Raw genomic sequence first — 25550 nt, 5'->3', positions numbered from 1 at the left:
GTTAATCCGCTTCCCAACGAACATGGACCAGACGCATATACACCATTGAAGTCAAGTAATTGCATCTCTACCAGAAGCTTCAACTTGACTTAAAATAACTAAGGAATAAAGAAAATTATTGAAAGATATATAGATAAAATATAAAAGAAATAAATATAATACTATAAATATATATTAAATATTATATCAATATTTAACAAATTAAAGCAATTATTTTAAATTATTTGTAGCTTGTTATTAAATACATTTAATAACCTTATCAGTTCATTACTTACCTTAAGTATTGAATATGTGGCTCTTGTTGCTATTTGTTGCTGCTTTGCTTGTTTGTTTATTGATTGTTGCATATTTCTTGGGTTGAATTAGTGTTGTTTTGGATAATTGCAGTTTATTGATTGTTGAATATTTCTTGGGTTGAATTAGTGTTGTTTTGGATAATTGCAGTGTTTTCCGATTCGTTTTTTAAAAGCAACGAATACAAGAATTGAAAACATTTATCGGAACAAGAATAAAAAAAAAGAGAATAAACCAAAGTAAAAAATTCTCTTTTTTTTTGTGTTAAGGTTTTTGGAGTTTTTGGGCGTGGTTGTGTGTGGTTTTTGGTTTTCTTTCTATTTTTCTTCCTCCTCTGCTAATCGTGCTTCCGATTGACCACTAGCTTAATTATTTTTTGGCGTAGGCTACACAGATATGGTCTTCGATCTTCATCGTCATCTCATCGTCCCCCGTTAGTAGAGCAGGCCGAACTCATTGCTCTCCTCTTCCTCTTCGATCAGATCATCGATATCAAAGTCGGCGGGCTCTACGGCGGGTGAGGACCGCACCTTCGGACATTGGACTACCTGAATTAGCTGCTGCTGTTCCAGCTCCTGTTGTTGTTGCGGCTGGAACTGGGTGTTCCGCGCCCGGGAGCTGCTCTGCTTGAGGACCTGACTCACTGGAATCTTGCCGCTGGTGCCAGCGGCGGCCTTGGGGGGATTGCCTACAACGGTAATGCCGGAGGACGATGTCGCCGGCTCCGGACTGGCTATGTTGTAGCGCGTCCGCTTGTTCTCCAGCTTGCTGGCCCAGTACTCGGTGGCACGGCGACGGGCATTGGCACAAATATTGTCCCCGCTAGAGGATGACGAGGCTGTCCCCGCCGCCGTTGGGGACGACTTGGCGGATGAGTCATCATGGAAGGGTATGTGGCGGCGCCCGTCCTGCGTCTGGTTATCCACAAGAACATAGCTCTCGAACTGTTTCAAGCGCTGGACACTGTTGATCGGGGAGGTGGACAGTGCCGTGGCACTTGCCTCCTTTTCAGACTTCCCGTGGTCCGGCTGGGTGTTCACAACGATATTGTTATCGCCCGGCACCTTGTTCTCGTTCATGATCAGCTCCTCGAGTTCCGAGGGGTCGGCACCAACGAAATGCCGTCGTTTAGAGCGGATATGTAGCCATTCCTCGGCAGAACGTTGCTTCCGGAACTCGAAAACGATCGGATAAATATGCTGGATAGCCGCCTCCACATTTTTGACACTAGCCGCTATAGAATCATCACATTAATATCATGTCAATATTCTGTAGAAGATCCTTACCTGTCACCGTGATGCTGCCGGTTGAGAAGATCTTTAAGGTGGCCTTGGGATCGAGAATTTTGTAGGTAACACCCGGATGCAATTCCGGCTCATAGCTGGCATTCTCACGATGCCGTTCCGAGAAGTTGACAATCTTGATGGCCCAAGGCATGCTGCAGGTGCCTAGGACGTTCACAATCCGAAAGTTCTGAAAGCGTGTGGGAAACCCCAGTTTTCCCAGGTACCTGGCATACCGACGTGCTGCAACTTTGGCCTAAAAACACAATACATTTCAATAAAGTTGGAATCGAATTGGTGGCATAATAGCTTATCCTACCAGTGGCTCTGAGGTGGCACCGGTACAGGTGATCCTGCCCGAGGACCAGATCGAGGCTGTCGTATAGGGATGACGCATCTTCATGGTCACCATTCCGTTCTCCCGACGATACTCCACATTGGCGCCTTTCAGGGCAATTTCGCGCAGCTTCAGGTGGCAACGCACACTGAAGGAGCACACCACATTGTTGATGACAATGTCCAGTTCGGGATGCGGTTCTTCAGGGCCGGTCGGCTGGCCAGGGGTAGCGGTAGCCGAATTCGAATTGCTAAGTTGGGTGAGTTCCAAAGGCTCGTCCGGCTTCGGTTCCGCCTCTGGGTTCAGCGGCTTCTTCTCCAGCTGCGACTCCTGCTGCTGTGAGGATGGATCGGAGGCGGCCGACTTGCGGCTATCCTCGCTCTCCGCCTCCTCGATGATCACAGTGTTTAGATCGGCATCAATGTCCATTGAATCCATTTTATTGAAAGTCAACAGGGCACTAGTGTTGAGGCTGCCGTTTGTCGTTTTAGGATAGTAGTCAAACATATTAGGATAGTATCAACAACAATTTGACAATGACTTTTGCCTCACAGCATGAATTGGTCGTTAAAATTTAATAAAACTTTTGACATTTATTTTGTGTAAGTCTGACCAGACTAAAATGCATAATTTTAGACGGCTGGCATCTCTACTAAAATCAAATCACGAAATAATATGTGTCCCATGAAAAGGGGTTAGTTCTATATTACGCTTTTAGAATTCGTGATTGTTTTCGCATAAACATAGTATATTTCATCAATTACAGCTGGAAATATAACTATTAAATAAATAAGTGTGCTGTATACTTAAAGCAAACAGTGTGTGTGCATAATAAAATTAACAATCGATTCTGTAGATATGAATGCACAGCAGTCATATAGTTTTAATAAATAAATAATAATTGTTGCTTCTGAAGTTGCATCTGCCGACAAACCATTCGATTGGAGCATCGATTTTTCGCCCACCCCAAATGCGGTTATCTCTAGTCCCCCAATATTTACATTGGCAATTTCCAGAGCCAGCCAGATTTCTGCTGGCTGCTTATATAACCACATTAGGCCAAAGGCAACGGGAGTGCTCTGAGAGCAAAGTCAAAGCTGTCCGGCCAATTCAATTTGTTTGTCTCACTATCAGAAGAGCATCCGCTGGCGCCATCGCTTCCTTTGCCCTCCACCTCGACTGGCTACATCCTCCACTATTCCCAAGTTGCATTCGGAGCTTCTGCTCTTCCTATTGCTGCTGCTCTTCCTGCTGCTGGAGGTGCTCTGGATGCCGGAAATTATTATTGGTTTGTTAGTGCGAGTTGCTGATCCAAAGATCCCAATGGTAAACTCTCGACGGCGCAATGATGAAGCTAACCAAAAAGTTTTCCTCTTGCCGACTCTCTCGAGGAAGATAGTTATCTTTCGAACTCTCAAGGACCTACATATTTCCCAAGCCTTAATATAAAGGACATACTTGTAAATAGTAAAAGATATATGAGTATTCTGGAGAATATTTACCGCTGAATGGAATACTAACTTCAATTCGTATGAATATTAAAGCAATTATTAAATTTATAAAAGAAAAAGTATCAAAAAGAGGTATCGGTAGTCCTGCCACGCTACTGCATTAAAATACGTATAGAATTTTTTGCCTCCGCCAAGGCAGAGTTAACTTTTACCATTCCAACGCATTGCCCAACCATTGTCTCCGGCTCCAAAGGAAAACTTTGCTCATGAACTTAATGCCAGGGGTGAGGGATGGTACGTAGCGGCTCAAGGAAGTGGGGCAGCGAAGGCATGGATGGCGATGCATAATGCGTGCCAGATCCCCAAAGGGATGAGGAGGATAGCACGAACACATCCTGATGACTTTGGGCATTATTCTTAAATCCGATCCAATTAAAATGTAGCCAACTTGCATATGCAATGCAATTTAATTAACGTCGCTGGGAGATTTTTGTTTACTGCCCTTTTGCCACTGATCCACTCGTGCCTTCGGAATTATGCTCCAGCTTCTGACTCATACTCATGCTCCTGCTCCTGCTCCTGCTCCTCCCTTCCGGTCAGCTTCGAAAAGCATATAAATATCCACTCAGACAGCCGTGTGTGTGTGCGTACATCCGGTTGTGCATGGCCAGCATATCCTTCATATCCTCCAGTTCATTATGCAACAATTATGCAGACCAAAGCATGCGTTTAATCTTTTACCCAACACACGTACGCATTACGTAGCCATCTATCTCCGTCTCCGTTGCACTCGCTGCCATCGCCCATCTCCCTCCCTGCCCCTTGGCATTTTCTGTGCGATTTAATACGCATTTAAATGCAAATTTATATTCGAAATTATCTACGTGAAGAAATCTTCGGGTTTTAATAACATTTACGCAATTCGCCAACAATCGTTCAGCAATATTATTTTTTCCGGGCTTTGTAATTTTCCAAGAAAATCCTTTGGCTGAAGAGCTTCAAGAATATGTTCTTATGAGTTTGAGAGATAAATTTAAAATATAAATGATTTTAAATCTGAATTTAATTTTAAATGTAGAGAAAAAAAAATATAACACTGCATAAGTTATACAAAAATTAATTAATAAAACCGAACCATAAACTTCTTTCTTTTTTCTAGAAGGTTCTAAAAATTGTGATTGCAAGGCAATTAAATTTGCAGAAAAAGTCGCCATAATTAAACAGAAAATAATGACTCTTCCTCTGTACGGGGATGCAATAAAATTCATTATCCTGAACATAATTAAAATTGATAGACAACGGAGGCGGTCAGTTTATTAGTTTACAAAGCGTTAATTGCATTCGTCGACCCGGTTACTCCCGCTTTGCATTTGACGGCCCTATTTCCCAGCCCGTTTTCGGTCTCCACCCGACCCTTCTTGGCCCTGAGAGAGTAAATCGCCCATCACGTCCCAAAGAAGAAGTAGAACAACAAGGACGTGAACGAGATGAGACGGCCATAAATCGAAATCAAATCAAATGCCTGGCAATGTGGACTATAAAATACTTGGCAAGAGTTTTACTCTTGTTGTGACTGAATCTTCCCTTTTCCCTGGGCCACGCCCACACGCCCACATGACCAATGGTTTTGGCTGCCCTACGAACGCCTTTTATGAAATCGTCCAGAACTTTGTTTTCAATGGCAATATTTTTGTAAGAATAAAACGTCTCTTTTCGCATTGTATTTGTTAATAGAGCATGTTTCCTACATCGTCTAGCTGGCTGTCTTTTAAAGACAAAACCGAAAAGGTTATTAATTTTCAAAACTAAGAAAGTACAATTTTCTTTTTATTAGGAAGAAAGGAAAATACAATACTTTAATTGATTATTCTATTCGGAAAAATATTAAACAAAAACCCCTTCATATAAGTAAATACTTTATATTTAGAAATAAAATCTTGAAGGGTATGGTACTAGCCGGTCAAGAGTTTATTGAAGTATGTATGTTTTTTGCTGTTTTTTTGCGTAATTCTAGGCAACTTAGAAAAATATTTCTGTGATACGGGCGTTATCCCTCACAGTATTCCACTCCATCCCAAAAGTGAATCGCTTTTTATTAGTTGAGGCAGCTTGCGTTGAATTGATTTGTTGTTATCGCATTGTTTGTGGGCTGTGGCCAAGTAGCTAGACGAATAGATTCGGATACGGATAGCCAAAGTGGACGAAGGGATATATGTAGCCTGTTGTCGTCTCGTTTAGGGATGTGTCATGTGGCAATCAAAATTGAAAATAAAAGGCAACAGCTGCCTTGTCAACAAAATAAATCAGCGAAAGCAATTTCATTATTTGGCAGTAAACGCGATAAACTGTTTCGGCTTGCACTCGAAGCAGATGTTCGACTTGGCTTTTATAGTAGTGGGTCGAAAAGTTGGAATTATTTTCGGTACTAAATTGTTTCCTTAGCAGTTGTGCATACATGCACATTAGTACGAGTATGAGAATGAGTGCGTATACAATTAGCAGCTTCCTCTCGACTTATTTTATTAATTGAGCTGCAGAAAGTTTAACATCCTCTTTCACAACCTTATCCTTGACACCTCTTCGCACTGTGAAAAAAATGTTTTCGACGAGTATTTTGAGGATTATTAATTTAAATTTTAAACAGAAATTAAGTTCAAGAACCTATTCAAGAAACCTACAAACAATTTAGAATAAAACTATAGAAGAGAGAAAAAAGAAGAGGGAAGCCGGAAAGGCGCCACTGCTTTTCTTCCCGTGTTTTGATTCCTGTTTCCGCATCCTGCATCTCCTGCGGCAAGGTGGCACCAGCAACAGGAAACTGAGTTCGGCAAATCAGGGAACCGGAGTCAGGACCGCCGTTGAAGTCATGGCAACAACGTATGGAAATCCCCATGTGCGTGTGCACACAAAAGTTGCTCTGGGAATTGCTCGAGGAGAGTTCGTCGGTTGGTTGAATGTGGCCTAGGAGGTAGTGGGTAATAGAACGTGGACGGGGTAACCCAGCCACAGCAGCTGAGATTGGGACTCTCGGAGGCGAGTGCTTCTAATAAAATTTCATTAAATACACCAACAACAGACAAGTGCACGCAATTATGGTGAGATAGTTAAGTTTTTGATTGTGGGAATCACGCATGAGTACGCACACTCGCACCGACACACACATTTCTTAAGGTCTTCCCTCTCTCTTAAAAACTATTTTATTTTTTTGTGGTAAAAACAATTCTCAACTCAAGTCGTGACGCAAAATTTTCGTACATTTTGTGCGAGAATTTCAGTTTTAACAATTGCCTCAATTTATGTCGCAAAAGTTTCCCATTTCGAATGTACAACTTCTGCCCTAAAATGGGGAAAGGGAAGTGGGAGGTGGGGAAGTCAACTACGCGTGTAATAAATTTCAATGCGTTGTCGTTTAATTAATGATAACAAATTGGGGCGCAGGAGCAGAAACAGGAGCAGCCGACGACGCCAATTAATGCCCTCAAAGCCCGGAATGCCCCTGCCCCGAGAGCTCTAACCAGCAACCACACCCACTCCTCCAAAGAACTCCGCACTCGGATATAAAGAGAGACACACATTTGGCGTTAATTCAATTTAACAAATATTGACATATGCTAATTTATACAAATGTCTTCCAGACCCTGATTCACCGTTCTGGTTGGATCCGAAGTCGGGGATAATTGATTATAAAAACTGGCAACTGAGCCACATTAAAGCACAATTATTTGCAGAAGTCTTTCGTCACGGTTGGATTAAAAGGGAGTAGGTTCATCATTTATGAAAGAATTAGTGTTGGTGGCATGTAGCAGAGAAGCGGTAATCTGAATTGGCATATTACCGTAAGGCTTATGTGGTATTACCAGGAACACATTTCTCATGGTTCTCTTCCTTTTTTTTTCTATATTTTTGCATTTGTATTTAAATATTAGCGTATTTTTCAACAAAATTATGTTATTAAATACATACATACATATATGGTATTTAGAACTATATAACACTTTTTAGCAACGTTTTACAAAGGGATTTTACAATAATAATATAAATAAATATACTGTATGTATATATAAATATGTACATATATAGCTATAGTCGAGTTTATAGGAAACAGTCACTATAAGCAGAAAGTTAAAATATTTGTAATGCATTAATCATTTTTTGAGTAGTGAGTGATAAACTAAGCCTTTAGCAACTGAAATCTAAAACAAAAATTGTAAACCCATTGCTAAATTAAGTATTTCAAAAGTCTTGAAAAAAAACTAAATCACTGTTTGTAACTTTTATTCTTAGCCTTCCCAATGCTGTTTCCATTTCCATTGACTTTTGGCCAGAAGTATCGAACAATAGCACCGCAATCAATGGGGCTCGGGCTTTATACCTCTAAACCAGAGTCCATACTCCTCATCATCGACGGCATCTGAAGTTGATGGCCAACACATAATGGCAGACTAATGACAATAATCGCCCTGCCCAAAGAAGGGCCTGTAGCCTGGACGCGGGGCACAGAGCCATAAGCAGTTGGAAAATTTATGACTAAGGGCAGTGGCAAATGGCCATGTGAATGGGCCCAGCCAGCCTGGTTAAGTCTGCAAAAAGGTCTAGTGGCAGCAAAAGCACAGCAGGACATTCGATTTATAAATGATCCATACGCTCCCTTTGTTTATATGAAAAATATGTTAAATTAATACCTCATAAAGCAAAATGTGTGCCATTTTGATGTCCCTAAACAAGGTGTCTTTATATTTTGGATATGGTTGGAAAATAATAATATTAAGTAGCCCACATGCTAAAGAAAACGAAGCGTTCGATCTTTTTAAGAAGTTTAAAAGATGTATTCATAGAGGAGTCTGGTTTCATTCACAATTTAATTAGTAATCTATCAATATTTTTTGGAAGACATTTCTCGCTTCGGCTCAGCTTGGCAGCCATGCCCCATACATGGAGCTTAAATTAACTTATATCGTGGGCTTGGTCATTGGTGCTTGACTTGGCACTTCACAAGACAGCGCAGTCGCTTTATTAAATTTAAAATCAACTTTGGTTGCGGTCGTGTCATGGGAGCGCTGCACCCTCTTCATTCCCATGTGCAATCCTCCATCCTTTCATATCCCTGGGCTATGACCTCGTCTGCTTGGTTGTGCACACCCAGGCACACTCTCACATAGCGCAAGCACATCGCACATGCATGGGCGTGGCCCTGGAGGCGGCATGCACAGCCATTATTGCTCCATTAAATTTGTAAGTCAAGCATTTTAATATTTGGGCCAAACAATGCAAACGAGAGGCAAACCAAACCCGGTCAAAATAAGAAATGAAAAACAGAGAAAGCAAGGCAAATACGTTGCCCAACCACGTTGCACACGCGATCCCTGGAGGAGTCCTTGGAGCAGTAGCGGCAGAGCTAGTAGGGACATGTTCGCATTTTTATAATAACAACAGCAGTCGCTGTGGCTCCAGAAGCAACAGACTAACACGACGAAAACGAACACGATACTCAAAAAATCAAACCATAAATATTTATAAAACAATTGGGAACTTTGCCTAAAAAACTGAACTTTGCCAATAGTGGTCTAAGCTGAAATTCCTAAATAGTAACAATACTTTCTCGCAGTGTGTCGAAGCACAGAAGCTGAAAAGCAGAGCAGGGACCCGAAAGGAGCAACGACGACAAAGATATGCAATTTCGCATATGTACTTATATCCTAGCGACATGAAAAGGATCAATTGTGGCAAAACGAATTGCATACGAATGCGATGCCAGTGCCGCGTGCTACCGACTGGGGAGTAGTAGTATCCCCCCGGGTGCGGTGTGCCGAAGGGCGATGAACGACATTCTGCTCTCGAAAGCAAAACGACAAAGTAATCCCGGATTTGCATTTTATCGGAATGCGACGACGCCAAATGGAGGGCAACGTAATTCTCCTTGTTGAAGCTGCTTCTGCTTTCACAGAAGGCGGTTTATACGAAAAAACTATTGGTATTAAAATTCATCATAAAAAATTTTGGTCAAAAATTAAAAAGTAAAGTAAAGTAAAAAGGCTTTTAATTAGGTACCATTCTAAACCAAACTTTACTATATAAAAGGATACTTAAAAAGTGATTTACAAAAAATAAAAAATATATTAGCCCGAATAATTTCAGCCTGATATCCCATCCCACTCACTTGCAACTCTCTACCCAGAAGCCGTCCCTTACCGGCAGCAAGTCAGTCATTTGCATGCGTCGCATATTTGTCGTTACAACAGCCAACTGTTTGTTATGCAATTGTAGTCGGAGAGTTTGTAGAATCGTCATCTCCGGCTCGCAGTCTTTATGCTCGTCCATGGGTGTGTGTGATATGTATCTTGGCTGCTGTGTCTCTTTGTACTATGGTACCCTTGAAGAGGATATTGTAATTTTTTCCAAGAGTATAGTGGTGTACAGCTCCGACCCTAAAAAGAATACTCTTGATCAGCAGAACCTCTCTAATTGATAGTCATCTGTAGCCGTGGAGTTGTAAAAAACTAAAAAGTATTTATTACATAAGTTTTATGTTGTTAAAAAACTAAAATCTTGCATTTCTTTAAATACTATAGAATCCTACAGAATACAGAATGAAAACTGCTTTCCATTGGCAGTCCGACAAATGTCACTGATGTACATCAGGGAATGGGAATCCAAAGTTTCCTCTTCCCACTCACACTCTCATCGGGCAGCAAAGTGGAAAAAACAGCTGGAAGCGGAAAATACACAACACTGCGACCAGAAACCAGAAAAAAGTGTTGACATTTGTAATCAAATTTTTGGGCTGTAAATGCTGTTATCATCGGAGGAGAAGAAAAGCCCAAAAAGAGGTAACAGCTTGCCGGGCGGAAATCGCGGGGTGGTGTATTACGGGAAAAGCGTCGGATGCCATATGAGTTATATTTTTGACACGACCATACCAGGCACACACACGCTGGGAGAAGTTATAGAAAATGTGCGATTTGCCAACTACGTGACGCTTTTGTTGGATCTTTCTTCGGGCAACAGTTGCCAGTTGAACTCGAATGGGTAGAACCTTTACCCCCAGTATATACCCTAATGCCCGTAACCCTCGCACACACACCGCTTCGCAGTTAGACATCGCACACACACATTGCAAATGGCAGTTACTTTTGTTGGTGGCATTCCAAGTTGTGCCCACATTTTTTAACGTTTTGGCGAGAAAACGCATTAAAATTTGTTGCACGTCGCATAAATGCTGTGCGAGTGTGTGTGAGGGCTAAACGAGCAAAAAGAAGAGGGGTGCGCTACAGAGCGGAGCGGTGTGGCGCGGGGATAGAGTTGGGTTAGCTGGTGAGAAAAGTTTACTACTCTTCTGCACTGCAGGCAAATAAATTTGCGGATACCGAAACCGAAAACAGCACATAAAATCACAGCCAAGCGAGAGATTCCGAGAAAGGTGAACGAGAAGCAGCCAACAGAAGAAAAACACGTAAAGAGCGGTTGGATATCCTTGACTCGACATTGCCAGGATAACACCACGAGGTCAAGGGATACAATTCATCTCAAGCTTTATCACCTTCAGATTAGGGTCGATAGGTTGAAAATCATAAGAAATTTCCACGAAAAACAATTTCAAATCGGACATTTTAATTTTACTTTAAGTCTTAAACTACAAGATAAATATTGCACTTGATTCTGCACAGTTTTGAATAGCTTTCAGTAACTTGAGCCTAATATCATCCTTTCCTATCCATCGGTCGGCTATCGCTCGACCATCAAACCACAGTTTTCAATCTCCAACGATTTTATCAGCCGAATGGAACGCACTTCATTTCCGCATTATTGGTAACAGTCCATCATTAACCACAAGTTTGCTAACAGCCAGCAACCCCAAGTTGCCCTAAAAGGGGCCACTACACGGCGGCAACCACACAATGCGTTTGCCATATCTTCCAAGTAAGTTATGGGCGACCAATCAACAATTTAGCATGCCAAATGTGCAATCTCGGACCACTAATTGCAACGCATTCATCAGCGGCAAGTAGACAGACATTTAGCACACAAAATGATAGAGCGTCCCTCTATGGGCCGACCCCATCGCGCCGCATTACCCCCTTTCGCCGCCGGCCCGCCTTCAACGCCATCTGGCAATTGGTTTATTAGGCCCGAAGGATTCTCCGCTCGATTTGTGCTCTGCTGTTTTGTACTCCGGCAAATGAAAGAAAATTGTAAATTGCTTTTAATTAAAAGGCACAAACATAAACACCTGCTGCCTGTCCTCCACACAGGCCACACAGACTAGCGTATGCATACCCATACATACACACGCACTCACGCACACTCCGGCGATCTGTAGGCGGAAATGAAATCGCAGCTAAGCTGAGGCCAACAACAATTTCACAATTCCCATTCAGACGCAGCCAGATGTTGGTGTCCTTTTGTCTATTGGCTGTGGGTGAGGACATTAATAAGCCCGACCGTCGGAGAAATCGGGCCAAATATACTAACACGCATACACACACATGGGAGGAACAAGGACAAGGAAATATGGCGGCATGTGTTGCACGTTTGTTTATAAATCGCCACACCACACGGAAAATCGGAGGAGGAAATAGTGGAAAATGTAACTCATACGCCATGTGGTCCCGTGCTCTTTGTTTTCCATTCGAATTCTACAATTAGCCAGTTTACCTGAAACAGGATGGAAGCATTATAAGCTTTCCAAGAAGAAAATTAAATATATAATTTTAATTTTATCCAGTAGGCTTTAAGATTAAACCATCCCAATCAAAAGCTTGAGTCCTCCCATTAACCTGCTGCAGTATGTACAAAGTATCCCTGCAATCCAGACGGAATGTGTTCATTAGAGGCCACAAAAAGACCCCATCCTGCCACCCGATCGGCCATCCCGACACAATTTGGGATGGAAATGCACGCAGGCCCGCCCGACTTGTTGGTAGAGCATTTGCATGCAACACTGCGAGGCGGGCCAAAAGGATACGAACCGAGCCGAGTTGATTGTTTTCCTGCGGTTGCAAAACTGCAAAACTGTGAACATTTTCTGGGGAAACAGAAATTGAAAATACATCTTCTTGCGGTGTCTGCAAGAGTCTGCAAACAGGGTCTGGAACTGAACCGAGGCGGGCCATAAATAATGCGGCATTATTTTCAAATAAACTCTACGAAAACAGGTCTCGACCCCTTTTTGGCCTTGTGCGAGGAAATTTTAGGGCTTCGCCGCCAAATGATTTTCACACATGAGGGACGTGAAAAACTGCCCATAAATCTTAGGTGGCTCGGAGTTTTCTTTCCCCCATGGCACTTTTATTATTTCTTTCCTCTGTTTTTCAAAGGTGTTTTTATTTTTGGGGGCTTGGTATCGTTCCGGTCTCTTTTTGGTTTTTTGTCGCTTTCATTGATTCTGTAGTGCAGCAAACGAAACAAGCGAACCAACAACGCCAGTCTGCAGGGAGCTCCTCCGGTGGCATTGTCGTTTAGCCTTTTTTAAATTTGCAAGTGAAATGTTTTGCGGCTTTTCAGGCCCGATGGGACCGAGGGGATTGCGGCGGGGTGCAGTGCCCACGGAGGGAGCCACTAACCAACCAATATGCAATTGTTGCCGGCAACGCCAAAACAGATGCCAATAGACAGTTGGCCCCTGAAAGTAGGCGGGAAGAGCCACCCTTGGAAGCAAACAGGGCCAGAAAAATGGAAGGACTCTGTGAGGGAGGCGATGTTGAAATGAGCAATGACTGTATTGGCCTATTCAATTTCGATGATACAGAGGAAATACAAGCCAGGGCATTCAAAAACACACAAAAGTCCGTGTTTTTAAAGACGATTGAATAAAACCCGTATCGGAATTGCAAATAATGAAATCTTCCCTAAATAGAAAATGCATTGGATAATATAAACTTAAATAAAAAATCTAGATTTTATAGACGACTTGCTTTTTTTTATCAACATACCCATCCCCTGTCTTAAATTCACCGTAGATCTCAGTTGCATTGTGGCCCAGATTTATAGCAAGTTAATATGCCCATGCCAAGCATTGCAGGAGCCAAGCCAGACCTAGAAAGATGAAGGGCATAAAAAGTTCCCGGTACTCGGAGCTGGCGCACGGCAAATTATTGAGTTGAGCATGTGCCAAAAAAAATATTGCAGAAGACGGCGGCGCTAGGCTGTGTTAGGGCCCTGCCTCCCGCCTCTGGACTCGTGTCGCTCATGGCATTCCGCTTTTCTATATATATCTGTGTAGGTATAGTGCACACATACCTAAAGAGAGACTTGGCACTAGGTCGCAGAAATTTATGGCCGTTGTCTGTCGCGGACAAAGAACATCTTTGAATGTTGTATAACTTAAGTGCCAGTGCAAATTTTCTGCCACTTCATGGTCCACACATACCGACTCCCACACACAGGGATGCACATGAAAATGCACTTTTCCTGGTGGACATGTGTGTGTGTTAATTTTTGATGCCATTTCCGCATTTATTTTCGGGGCGGAATTCTTAACTTTATGAAAAGGCATTTGGCAATTTGGTGCAGCCTGCCGAGCAACTTGCAATCCCCCATGGCAGCTTGAATTATAAATGAGCCTGGGAGCCTTGAGCTCCAGGATTTGGCTAATTGAATCGGGACTAGATAAGGCCATTTCCGCTTTTACTTGCGAGATGTATTTTGATTGATTCTAGACAATTGTGTTATTTATTTTTAAGGGCCATATAAAGCTTTAAGTTAAACTTGGCCGCAAGCCATGAATGACCTTCAAGCAGCTAGATATCTCAAAAGGCTGCCAAGTTGACTTAAGTTCTATCTAGAGGCTATAGAATAATTAAATGAATTCAGCTCCTTCCTTCAGCTGCATAATATTAATTTTGAGTTTATCTAAGCCACAAATCAAAGTGGAATTTAAGACATAGCCCTGGCTTATCAATCATAATTTTCGACCATTTTGACAACCTCAGCAGTTGTCTGCTCCTTGCGGAATTTTCCGAATTTTAGGGAGTAAATACGTTAATTAAGCCAAGCACTTAGCCACAGCAAACGAGTTGGATGCAGACGGAGGAAGCGGCAGCCCCATGAGGGTGGACTCTGTGGTTTCTCAATTTGCCAGGCAGTTAAGTGCGCCAACAACAACCAGCCCGACAAAATCACCAGGAGGCAGTGCAACACCAGGCAAGAACCATAAACAAAATGCAATAATGCTCGACATGACACCGAAAACCCGCAGAAGTCCGAGCGGATGGCTGGACGTACAGACGGACGCAGGGACAGCCGTAGAGAAGAGGACAATTGGTACAACGATTATGGTCGGGACTATACATACACGAACATCCTTGCACGCTTTAACGTATAGGTGTGTGCGTCGTTATGTGTTTATATATTGAATGGCCAATGGACATAAGCACCCTGATATTGGCTTAATTAAGCAGCAATAATTGCGCATAAATATAATGCACGGGAGCCCCATTCCGAATCGGGAGTTTGTAGTGTTTGCGGTCAGACCAATTGTACTGGGTTCGTGAAAAGGAAACCCAACTTAGTGTCACGAATTTGTAAAATTTGTACTTTATTATTTACAAAAACTAGGTTTCGCAATCAAATAATATTAAAATAATAATTTGGTGTTCGCCAATCGCAGTCAAATGATTTTTGGAAATTTAAATGGTGAGGGAGTGAGTTTTCCCTTACAAAACTGTCAATTAATCTGGAAGCTGGAAAAAGCTGACTGGCTGAAAAGTCACGCTTTCATCTCTGGTCCAAATCAATCCGAGTCAACAAGTCCAGATTTTCTGCGGATTGGAAGGCTCCGGAATACATTTTAATTATTCACCCGACTCAGTGCAACACAATCCTTAAAGCCGATTTTAAGGCAATTACAAAAAACGATTCCATACATTATTTCCGGCATTATTAAAATTATTATTGTTTTTATTGTTATAGGCAGCCTCGAACATATGTTGGACCAGTTGTAGCAACATGCAAATTACACAAATCGTTTAATTTTTTGTAAAATTATTTTATTTTTGTTCTCTTTTTGCATTTTGGGGTCTGCGCGACTCTGCCCGCCGAGAGCCATAAATTTTATTGTTCCCAACGACTCTGACATTTGTACCTGTGACATTTTCATTGTTGTTTCTGTATCTGTTTTTATTTTTATTTACTTTTTTGTTTATTTGTCCGTCGTAATTGCGGCGAGACAAAACAAGCCAACAAAAATACACGGAAAAAGAAGCACTTTGGTAGCGACTGAACAATTCAGAGCCATAAAAATTTAATGAAAATTAAAATGAAAATAATTTGTTTGCTTAATTTAATTTTTTGGCGCCCCAAAGACTGTCGCGGATGGAACTGTGTGGTGGCGCCGAAGAGGGAAAAGCGCGACTAATAGATGCCCTGACAGTGTATCAATTGAGCCTAAAACTATGCAACACATCATAAATCAAGAACATAAATTACAAAGCCCCAAGGCCGGGCAGTAAAAATTCCCAGCTCCTCGAAGACAACAGCTCCAAGAGAGGCCAACATGAAAATGGAAAAACAATTCGCAAAAAACGGCAAGGACATCGAAGCACAACCACCCACACAAACACTCAGGAACATACCCCAAATGGGAAAGAAAAGATAACAATAACAATAACGGTAACGGTAACAATAAAAGCAATGTTAACAATAACATTACTTCAAATTTAATTTAAATTATTGCCTCCACCTCCATTGGGGCAAACAATTGCCGCGATGAGTATCTAGCTAAGATAACCTGTAATGTCGCGTGTATTAGCAATCCTACACTTGGCAAGAAATTTTAAAAGCATAAAAATCGAAATACAACATTTTTGCTTTTCCTTAAACGCTAGAGACTATTTTGATATTAGTGAGTCTTTTATAATTAATTTTATATTTTAAAAAATATCTTTAATAAGCCTTTAAAAATATTACCAAGTAGAATTACCAATTCTTTTAGTGTAGAACATCTAGCCATTTATCCAGAGCATCTATAACAATAAGGTGAGCATGTGGGTCCCAAATGAGAAGCTTAGGTCAACAATAGCGTCTGTAAACCGACCAACAATAGGCCACGTTGTCCGGATCGCTTTTCAGATAAGCAGGCCGGTCATAGTTCGGGGACAGGATAACGGAGTCTAATATTCCCTAATATAAAAGCAGCGCCATTGTCGGCATAGAGGATTACGGTCGGCGGCAAACAATTAGCTGAGCCGGAAATGAAAAAAGCTGCTTTATGGTCTGCTTGTATCCAAAAATTGAAAGAATCTCATTAAATTAATTTAGTTTAATACTGTAAATGGTTAGGAATAGTAAGTGAATAGTAATAGTAAGAATAGTAAGTTCTACCCTAAGAAAACCTCTTTAAGTTTACTATTGAAACGCCCACATCAAATCAATTCCACACATTTTTGTCTTAGTCAAAAAACTGGGAAACAAAAACGCGTGTCATATGTACATATGTGCATCAATCAACCCGATTTTAAATCCGTATTCGGTCCTCACCATAATGGTTTTGCAGGTGATTTAAACGAACTCATTAAAATCAAATAACCAGGCAGCAGAAAATTCAATTGCCAAATCGCACGCCCCCACGCAGACACAATGCCACATTCGGGACGGAATCACTAATTACAAAAACATAGCACCACCCGCATTGGTAGACGCAATAAAAATATCACCAACGACGGCAACTGGGATGTCCAGGAGACATACAAAACATTCATAAACTTAATTTCCAGCTGCATTTTCCATTTCCAAACGGATATGCATTAGCAATTCAAATTCAATGCCCGCCATTAAACTCATTAACTGCACACAGATGTCGGGAGGGAACGGAGCAGAACAGAAGAGCGTCGAACAGGATGCTGCAGGACATCACTTTGGGGAGATGCCGATAGCCCGGTAGCCCATCTAAAACAACACATACCCCTGGGGGGCTCGCGGCAACAAGCACCCACCTTTAATGACCATCGATCGACAAATTGAAGAACTGTCTTTATTAGACCCAGGCTCGGAGAAGGAGCTCGGGATCTGGCTAAGTGTTTGCATTCGTTTTTGATTTCTTATTTTTTCCCTCTTTCCCGGACTTTCTTTGTCCTGAGCCGAAAGGCTTCCGCTTAGGTAATTTGAATAAACATCCCAAAGGAACGAAAGGACAAAGAAGACCAAGGTGAGCTTTGATATTGATAAGGCGTGTTCGACTCCCTGTACATACAAATTAAATTATTATTAAAGAAATAAATTATTAATAAACTGTTATGTTTTATTTATGGCACATCAGATTAATAGTCATAAAACTCTTCAGTGAATAATTTTTTTTTTTAATTTTTTAAACAAGCAATTAATATTGATTTACATATAATGATTTTTATTTAGTTTATATTTGATTTGTTGTTATGATGATTTGAACAAAAATAACAGTACACATTTTCTTTATGGAAAGTTTAAAACAGGCCCTATACATACTGAATAATTTGAAATTGACTAATATGGCTGTTGACTAAGGCTAATATATTACGCACACGCTCAGTATTGGCCCAAACTATGAAATGTCATGCCAGGGTACGACTGAGACCTTAAAGCATAAAGTAGGGAGAAAAACCGGAGGCTTGGGTCGTTTGCATAGAAAAGCCATTTGCACGCCGTTGACTTCAACGGCGACTGGGCCGGAATAGTTGACTAGCTGCCAGGAGAGCGAGGCTGGATGTTCGGGCCAGGGGAATCGCGGCGAGATGGCGAGTCCTTCTGGTCCTAGGTGGCAAACGATAATTGACTTTCAAATCAGTTTGCTATAAATTTTTATCGGCACTTCTGATGCTGTTGCTGGCAGCTTTCAGTACCCACTCTCCTCGATAGGGCCGATGTGGAGAATTTCCTCGTGGCGGCAAGGACTTGGGCATCGGCGTAGCATCGACAACGGCTGCAATCAATTGCCAAAGTCAACGGTGGCAAGACTGTGATAATTGCCAGGTCCAAGGGGGACAGGATACTGAGCCCGAGGTGCTAGAGTGGTCCCGTGGTGTCGGGCGTCGACAAAAACGCCACTAATGAGTTTTATTGAGTACCAGTGAATGGGTGACCCGAAGGCTCCTGAGTCAGGCAAAGTCAGCGACACTCCTCCAGCTAAAAATGGAATTTGATGACGCACGGAAGCAGTTAATCAAATCTGCGAACGGCCCTCCAAAGGGTCAGTGTAATTGCATTTACCTTTCCCACACATACCCCCAGCTCCGGTCGAAGAGGGTTCCGGCCAAAAATAGGAAAGAACTGCAGCTGAAAGTGGGATAAGGGTATGAACACGAAAAATAAAATTGGCATAAGCACCTAAATTATGTGCTGCCAATTAGCAGGCCACAACTTCTGCACGCAATTCTTCTCTAGTCCTTTGGAGAAATCACAAAATAAAAAGGAAAATGTGCCCAAAAATACACGCGGCACAGAAACAGAAAATACAGAGTCGGAAATCAAAGCAAAAACATCACTCAAGGAAGTTGGGCTCGGTTGCAGGGGCTTAGGCTATTTTTTCCTAGGCACCCCCATATATGACATAATGGGCACAAGCAGAATAAGGAAAGTCAGGAAACCGTGTTGGAGTTACTAGGATTTGAATAGTCGACCGCTAATGGTGCTCTAAAATAAAATTAGCACTTATCTAAACACTAAACACAAATTATAAGAACCTAATTATTAACTATAATGAGCGTATAGGACTCCATTAATATTATTTTAATATTATAATTTTACTTAATATTTTTAAGAAAAAGCTACAGAAGTATAAAAAATACAGATAAATAAATATTTAAATGAACATTTTTTTGCATCCAGAGGCACTTGGCTTGTCGCTTTCAACAAGGCAATAAAACTTTCCCGAGATCTGAAAATATCTAAAGGGTATGAAAAAGGAAAAAATTGTATATGAAAATAATTTCGTCACGACATAAGTGGCATCATTAGAAGAAGTATGTCGGCAGCCACCCACGGGCAGCGTTGGCTCCCACGGCAGCACCACCCACAGTCTCCACCCCTATTTCCCACATCCGTCTCGAGTGCCTGACGCAAAAAAGTCAAACACCAAAATTGCCAAGCACCAACAAAGCCATAAGGGGCAAGAAAATGGTATATATATTCTTATACGGCGGGCGGCAAGTGCTGGGACCAAGTGAAGGCCAGATTGTCAGATTGGGGGCGTGTTCTTGGCCCAGAGGGCGACAAAAGGAGTAGCCAGGAGCGGAGAGAGGGACCGGACCGCTGCGAATGAGTGCGAAGGAAAAATGGTAATTTTTCATAAAAACCGCCAAATGCGCACACAACCCAAAGTGCGGCGAAAGCAGGCAAAAAATAAAAGAAAATGTATTATTTTTTTCTTCATCCGCTCGGCTCCGCTTTTGCAGCTTTCCCTTTTTTTTTGCTGTCCTGCGCGGTTTTTGTGGCGGCTGGAATTTGACTCAAAGACATGGGCGCTGGCTGAGCAGGGGGCGTGGCATGTCATGTTTATGCGACGTCTTTAGCCATTTAGGCATGCGAAATGCGTTTTGCCCCGAAATCCTTTCTACGTGAATCCCCAGGCCCAAGGACAAGACAGGAGTTGAGCTGGAAATGGAAATATCAGGGGAAGGGGGGCGGAATGAGAAATGGGTTGCAAGTTTCGTATATTTTTGTTTTTGTTTGTCGGCCGAGAGCCGACGGCCAGGGAAAACAAACCGTAGGCGGAAGTGGCAAACGGCCGCTACGGAAATGTCAACAAAACAGCAAAACGCTTTCCCACCCACACTCGCATAAATCCCTGCTCCATCCCTCGGCTACTCGTAATCATTCCCTGGTGAAATATTATCAAATTGCGGCAATTGATTTAACTGCCGGCGGGCTTACGTGACGGAATAGGACTAGGAAAGGGCCGAATCGCGATTCAAGTTGCGGCAGTAAGCCATCAAAGTCGGGATCTCAAGTTTCAGATGGATAGTTTGCATTTTCGTAGGGGAGAATGAGCTTAATAGAATTGACAGATTGTCTGGTAGGGGGAAAAATGGCAACCACCGTGGGAGCCAGTTAGATTAGGGTCTGAGGCAGTCAGAAATTTTCCAATTTAGATAAAGCTCGCCTGTGGCAAATTTCCAATTAAATAATAACAAAGTATTAAATAATAACAGGAAAATTATTAATTTACCTAATGTCACTCACCAAACCAATAAAATAATGAAAATTCTATCTAAAACACAAAGACATTGGAGGCGCCCACCATGCAAATCAAATGACAATTAATTGAAATATTTAATTATTTAATTACTACCTAAGAAGTTGTAAGTAAAAGGCCTAAATATCGCTGAGCCTTCCATTTACTTCTGGGAATTCTCAGCGACTCTTGGAATTTCGTAGCTCCAAGCCGACAGCATTCAGTCTGACCTGATTTATTTCCGTTGTGTAATTGAAACGCGTTGCCAGGGCTCCGATTAAAATGTTGGGGCGTAATTGCTGCTTTCTCAAAAATAGATCATAAATAATCGTTGCTTTCCTAAAGGATAGACACCCGGCCGAAGAAGGCGGAGGCGCCGCAAATTGTGTAAGGGGTATCTTGCATAAATTACTTAAATGTTTATTTTCCCTTGGACCCCGAGCCCTTATCCCTTTCTCGGTCTCACTTCCGTTGGCAACTGCCTCTGTAGCAGCAACGCGTCGTATGCGCAATTTTATTAAATTACATTCGTGTTTTGGCAAATTAATTACGAAATTATGTTGTCGTCTGGCGCCTAACGAGCTCTATCTTCAGCCCGCATCCCCACCCCTCTACTTAATACATACATATGTATTCATCTAACTGCCTGGAGGATCGGGGCAACTGGGTGTGGTGGCAGGACAATCGTATCCTTGACAAAGCCTTTCGCTGCTCGTCCTTGTGCCGAGTACGCCATGCATTTCACTTATCTTTGACTGTCAGAGTATCCCAGTATCCCGTCCCGTTTCGCCCTGCCAAGGTCCATAGTTCATGCATATTAAAAGTAATTTCAGCTCATTTTTGGCATATTTCGTTGTCTGGCATCTAGATGCTAGGAGGACACTGCGGCCCAAACAGATTACTCAGCATTTAAACGGACCTTGTCGTCTCATCGTTTGGTTTGTTTTGGCTTTGGTTTGGTTTTGATTCCCGGCACACAAATATTAAACGAAATCTGCGTCGCAATAAATTTGACTTTATGTTCATGCCTCGCTTACCAAATTGTGTTTACAAATCATACAAATCTCCTCCGGCCGCAGTCATGTTCCCCCTTTTTCGCTTATCTAATTAAAGCCCAGCAAGGTCAGAGCTCAAACATTACTCATACGCCACATTAGCCAGCTTTGCCCACATCATTGTAAAAATAAATTACAATAATTTGTTAAATCGCTGCCAGAGACGCTGATTTTTTTTTACCCAAATTGAAAAATTGGGAACAGCACCAAATGGGAAGCCAAATGGAAATCAAATCAAATTTCGAGCTACGCTTTAAGTTAAAAATCACATTTGCATATTTTCTGCATAACAATCAGAGGAGCAATGGCTTGTGACGTCATCGAGATTGGTGTGCGTCACCACCATCACATATACACATGTGATGCCAAATGATACACGTGGAAAAATAGTTAGGGACACGAAATTTCAGAAATTATACTTTTTCATCTGGATCACATTGTGCATATTCGGAATATATCTAACAATATTTTTAGGTGGAAATAAAAGTAAAAACTTACATTATTTATGAATTCTAATGAATAAAATGTTTTAAGGTATAGAAAGTTAAAGATTACAATAAAGCGGTGTAACAAAGTTTATACAAAATAAAGTGTACAATATTTTTCAGATTTTAAAAAGAAATAGGACGAGTACCAAACTATAGTTCGACTGTTGTATTATTCTACCTTTTTTGAGATGTCCCTGTGAAACGTCTTTTCGACTTTGCCAAATTGCTACGAACCTGCAGCTACAGCACACATGAAGGAAAATTAAGGAAAAAACCCGACGTAGAAGTCCCCCGCCACCCATCGACGCCCTAAAAATTCAGTTCAATCTACCCCATCCACCTCCGAGCACCATCCTCCATCCCTCCTCCATGAGAAGCGGATGTGTACGCTTCATTTATGCATTCATCAATCAGCTAACCAAGTGTAAATTTTGCATTTCCTTACGCGGTGAAATAAAACAGAGAATTTGAATTTGGCTCGCTCCCCACTCCCCACCAGTAACCCGCCAGCCATCGAAGTCCTGTCGAAAATCCCAGTGCACCGCACCCTCGCAGAAGCTTTTGTCTTTTGGGCTTTTAGCTCCCATCGAGTGCTCCCTCGTTCGCCCTTCATTTATTTTATTCTGAAATATATAAATCGCACCTAAAAAGTATGCTACACTAAACTTTGATTCATGGCGTAAACTTTCCGTGTGCGCTGGAAAATTTCGCTTCTCCTTACGCACACACACCCGCCCACACACTTCTTTACAGCTGTTGCCCACAACGTTTCGGTTCAACGCTTTTTACGTGCTCAGCTGCCACGCCCCCTCCTCCAGACTTAAAGTTAGCAAAAAGGAGGGAAGCAGCAGTAGCCAAAAAAATAAAAATCAGCTCAGAAAACGTAAAAAAATGAAGAGTCTAGGAAAGCCAGCGCCGAAATTTTGCAATTTTCCCTTGCGCCCATTTAGCACTCGGCCATGATACGCAGTTTTCTCTTTTATTTGCTGTGAAAATAATAGAATCATAAACTGAAACGAACCGGGAAGGAGGAGGACCCACTCACATACCCAGACACGTGGTCCGCTTTGAAGTGTTTGATGAAATTTTCAACACTTAATGATAGCACTCGCAATCACTGGGGAAGGGTCGTTGGAGCCGACTGGGAGGTAACGAAAAAAGGCAGCTCGCAGTCTCATACCGCAGACAACGAGCCGAAGAGCCGACACAGCACATCATAAACGTCAACGGCAATGACCATGCACCACACAATTGTGTTAACCAAATGATGCTGCCGACCTCCAATCCCCAGCCACCAACCAGCGAGCTGGTGCAGCCTCAGTTTCAGTTTCAGCCGGTTTGGTAACTACATAAATAGCAGCCGGACAGCAACGAGTGCGAGAGTGGAAAGGCTGTAGTCCAGCAACCGGGCCAATAAAACCAACGACCCACTCCAAAATAGGCGGCACGGAAAATGCGCGAAAATAAAACAGCTGCCAACTTACCATCTGGCATGGGCAAAAAGTGCAGGGAGTTTAAAACAGAATTTTTATATACCCTGGGGTCCGAAATACCATAAAGGATTTTTTATTCGCGCATTTGGAATATTTACTTTTTCAGGGCTACCGCCATGATTTAACTTCCTACCTTCCGGAATGACAGTTTTTCATTCATTTAAAATTATTTTTGTATTTCCACATGGGATACTGGACAATGTACACATTGGAGAAAACAATTAGAAATTCTTAGTAAATAAACCTAAATTAAAAATGCAATGGCGAAGTTATTTCAAACATCCGCAGCCCATTTAGTTTTAAATTTTAATAAAAAAAAACTATAACAACTAAGCTATGCCCAGAGTTTCGCTCAGAATTTCAAACTTCCATCCAAACGAATTCTGAATTTCCTACTTACTCCCTACGGAATTTGAATGCATTACCGACTGGCAATTACCATATAGGGCACTTCCCGCATTATCACATCATTATTATACCCAAAAATGTTCCGGGTTTTCCAACCAGTACCGTCTGCCCGGTTTCCCATATATCCCCACTCTAACCGAGATCCTGGCGGCCTGCTGTTGTCACCGGTGGTCAGCAGCTGCTGCTATTTTTCACATTTTCCTGGCCGATGGCGGCAGCTGGTATTTTTTATAGCCGAGAGTTATGCTGTTGGTGTTATTCATAATTTAAAGCCTCGCGAATGCTTAAAGCGTTGCATTGACACGCCAAAACGGAATGCCAATTGGCAAATAAGTTACAAAATTTACGCCCGACCCCAGGAACAAGCTGCGGTACAAAAAGAAATCGCCGTCGACAACGGCTCACTAAGGGCTCTTGCCAAACAGTTTTCCTGCTGCGAATGGCTGCTGAGTGTTGGCCCATTTGGACACAATCAACGGCAACATTAACAATATCGCCTTCAAAGTGCCGACTCAAACCCTAGCCCAATTTGGTGCCCAGCCCCGGACTGCGGACTCCGGACTTCGGACCCAAAAACCCCACTCAGCCCAGGTGCCCGCCGAAAGCAAAAACAACCCGAAGCATTCCGTCCGGGCAATGGCACAGCAAACACGCAGGTCCCCCCAATGACAATCCCCCCAAAAACTTTGTCAGGTAAAGCAGGTGGCCTTTACACTATAGCGATGGCACCGTGATGCTAGAATAGCTGAGGCAGCCCCACGCAGCATCAACGGTTAAAGAAAAATATTTTAAATGGTATAATTACCTCCAGTTGCAAAATTCGATGAGACAATCTATAAGAACTTTTTCTTTTTTTGGAGTTGGATTTGAATTTTTAGTTAACTGACGTTCACACCACTAGTTTGACAGCAAATGCAAAGAGTTCCGTGAGTCTGGCTTGTTGCGTGTCCACTTTCACTTAGTTTCCAGGGGCATTCTTGTATGTGTGTGTTTTGGGGGTTGCCTCGGTTAGTATGTACCGAGAAATTGCGGTTTGTTTGCCAGGTAATTACATTTTGGCTTTCCTCTGTATGGGTTCACCCCATCCACCCCTCCTCTTTGCAATCCTCTGTGTGTGGGCATGTCAGCGTGATAATTATGCGACTATAATCGCACTTTTACATGCCAGTACCGGTGTGAGGGAAGGCTGGAAAGGTGGAAAGTGCAAAGAAGTGGCGGGTAGTGGAGGTGGAGAAGGGCAAAAGGAGCCCCGACTCGGAACTTCGAACTTGGCTAAAACACTTGAACCTTAAACGAAATATGTCGTCAAGCGGCAAAAGTCGGCAGTGCCAGCTAATTAACTGGTCGCCAGGTACAGACTAACATTTTCGCCCGAGAAGGACCAGCAACCTGCGACCTGCCCCCGGCCCGGCCTTCTCCTCTACCGCGGAGCACACTCTCATGCAATATTTAAACCAAGTTGGCCGGCCGAGCTTAAACAAAAGCGAAAGGCATGTTTAATCATAAGAGCAAAAACAACACGGAATGGCCCTTGCTTTCAGCTCTCCATTCTCCATGTTGCCAAAGGCTGAGGGCTCAATCGACAGGCAGCAGTAGAAGAA

General features: G+C 42.4%; 1 protein-coding gene across 2 annotated transcripts; it reads right to left on the bottom strand.

Moving 5' to 3' along the window:
* Positions 1 to 386: 386 nt before the first annotated feature.
* On the bottom strand, positions 387 to 24876 carry LOC108133306 (uncharacterized). Of its 2 annotated transcripts, XM_070277328.1 has the most exons (4): positions 24755 to 24876; positions 1897 to 2386; positions 1581 to 1833; positions 387 to 1528 (listed from the first exon to the last, which is right to left on the bottom strand). In XM_070277328.1, the coding sequence occupies exons 2-4, from the start codon at positions 2350 to 2352 to the stop codon at positions 729 to 731; spliced, it is 1509 nt and encodes a 502-aa protein (XP_070133429.1). In that variant the 5' UTR covers positions 2353 to 2386; positions 24755 to 24876; the 3' UTR covers positions 387 to 728. The 2 variants fall into 2 exon arrangements, with proteins under 2 accessions (XP_070133429.1, XP_017108647.3); XM_017253158.3 differs by lacking the exon at positions 24755 to 24876 and having other exon boundaries at positions 1897 to 2467.
* Positions 24877 to 25550: the final 674 nt, after the last annotated feature.

Source organism: Drosophila bipectinata, chromosome 2L (assembly GCF_030179905.1).
Source record: "Drosophila bipectinata strain 14024-0381.07 chromosome 2L, DbipHiC1v2, whole genome shotgun sequence".
Classification (NCBI taxonomy): Eukaryota; Metazoa; Arthropoda; class Insecta; order Diptera; family Drosophilidae; genus Drosophila; species Drosophila bipectinata.
The sequence above is the reverse complement of the archived record's forward strand: the minus strand, read 5'-3'. Positions and strand labels throughout refer to the sequence as shown.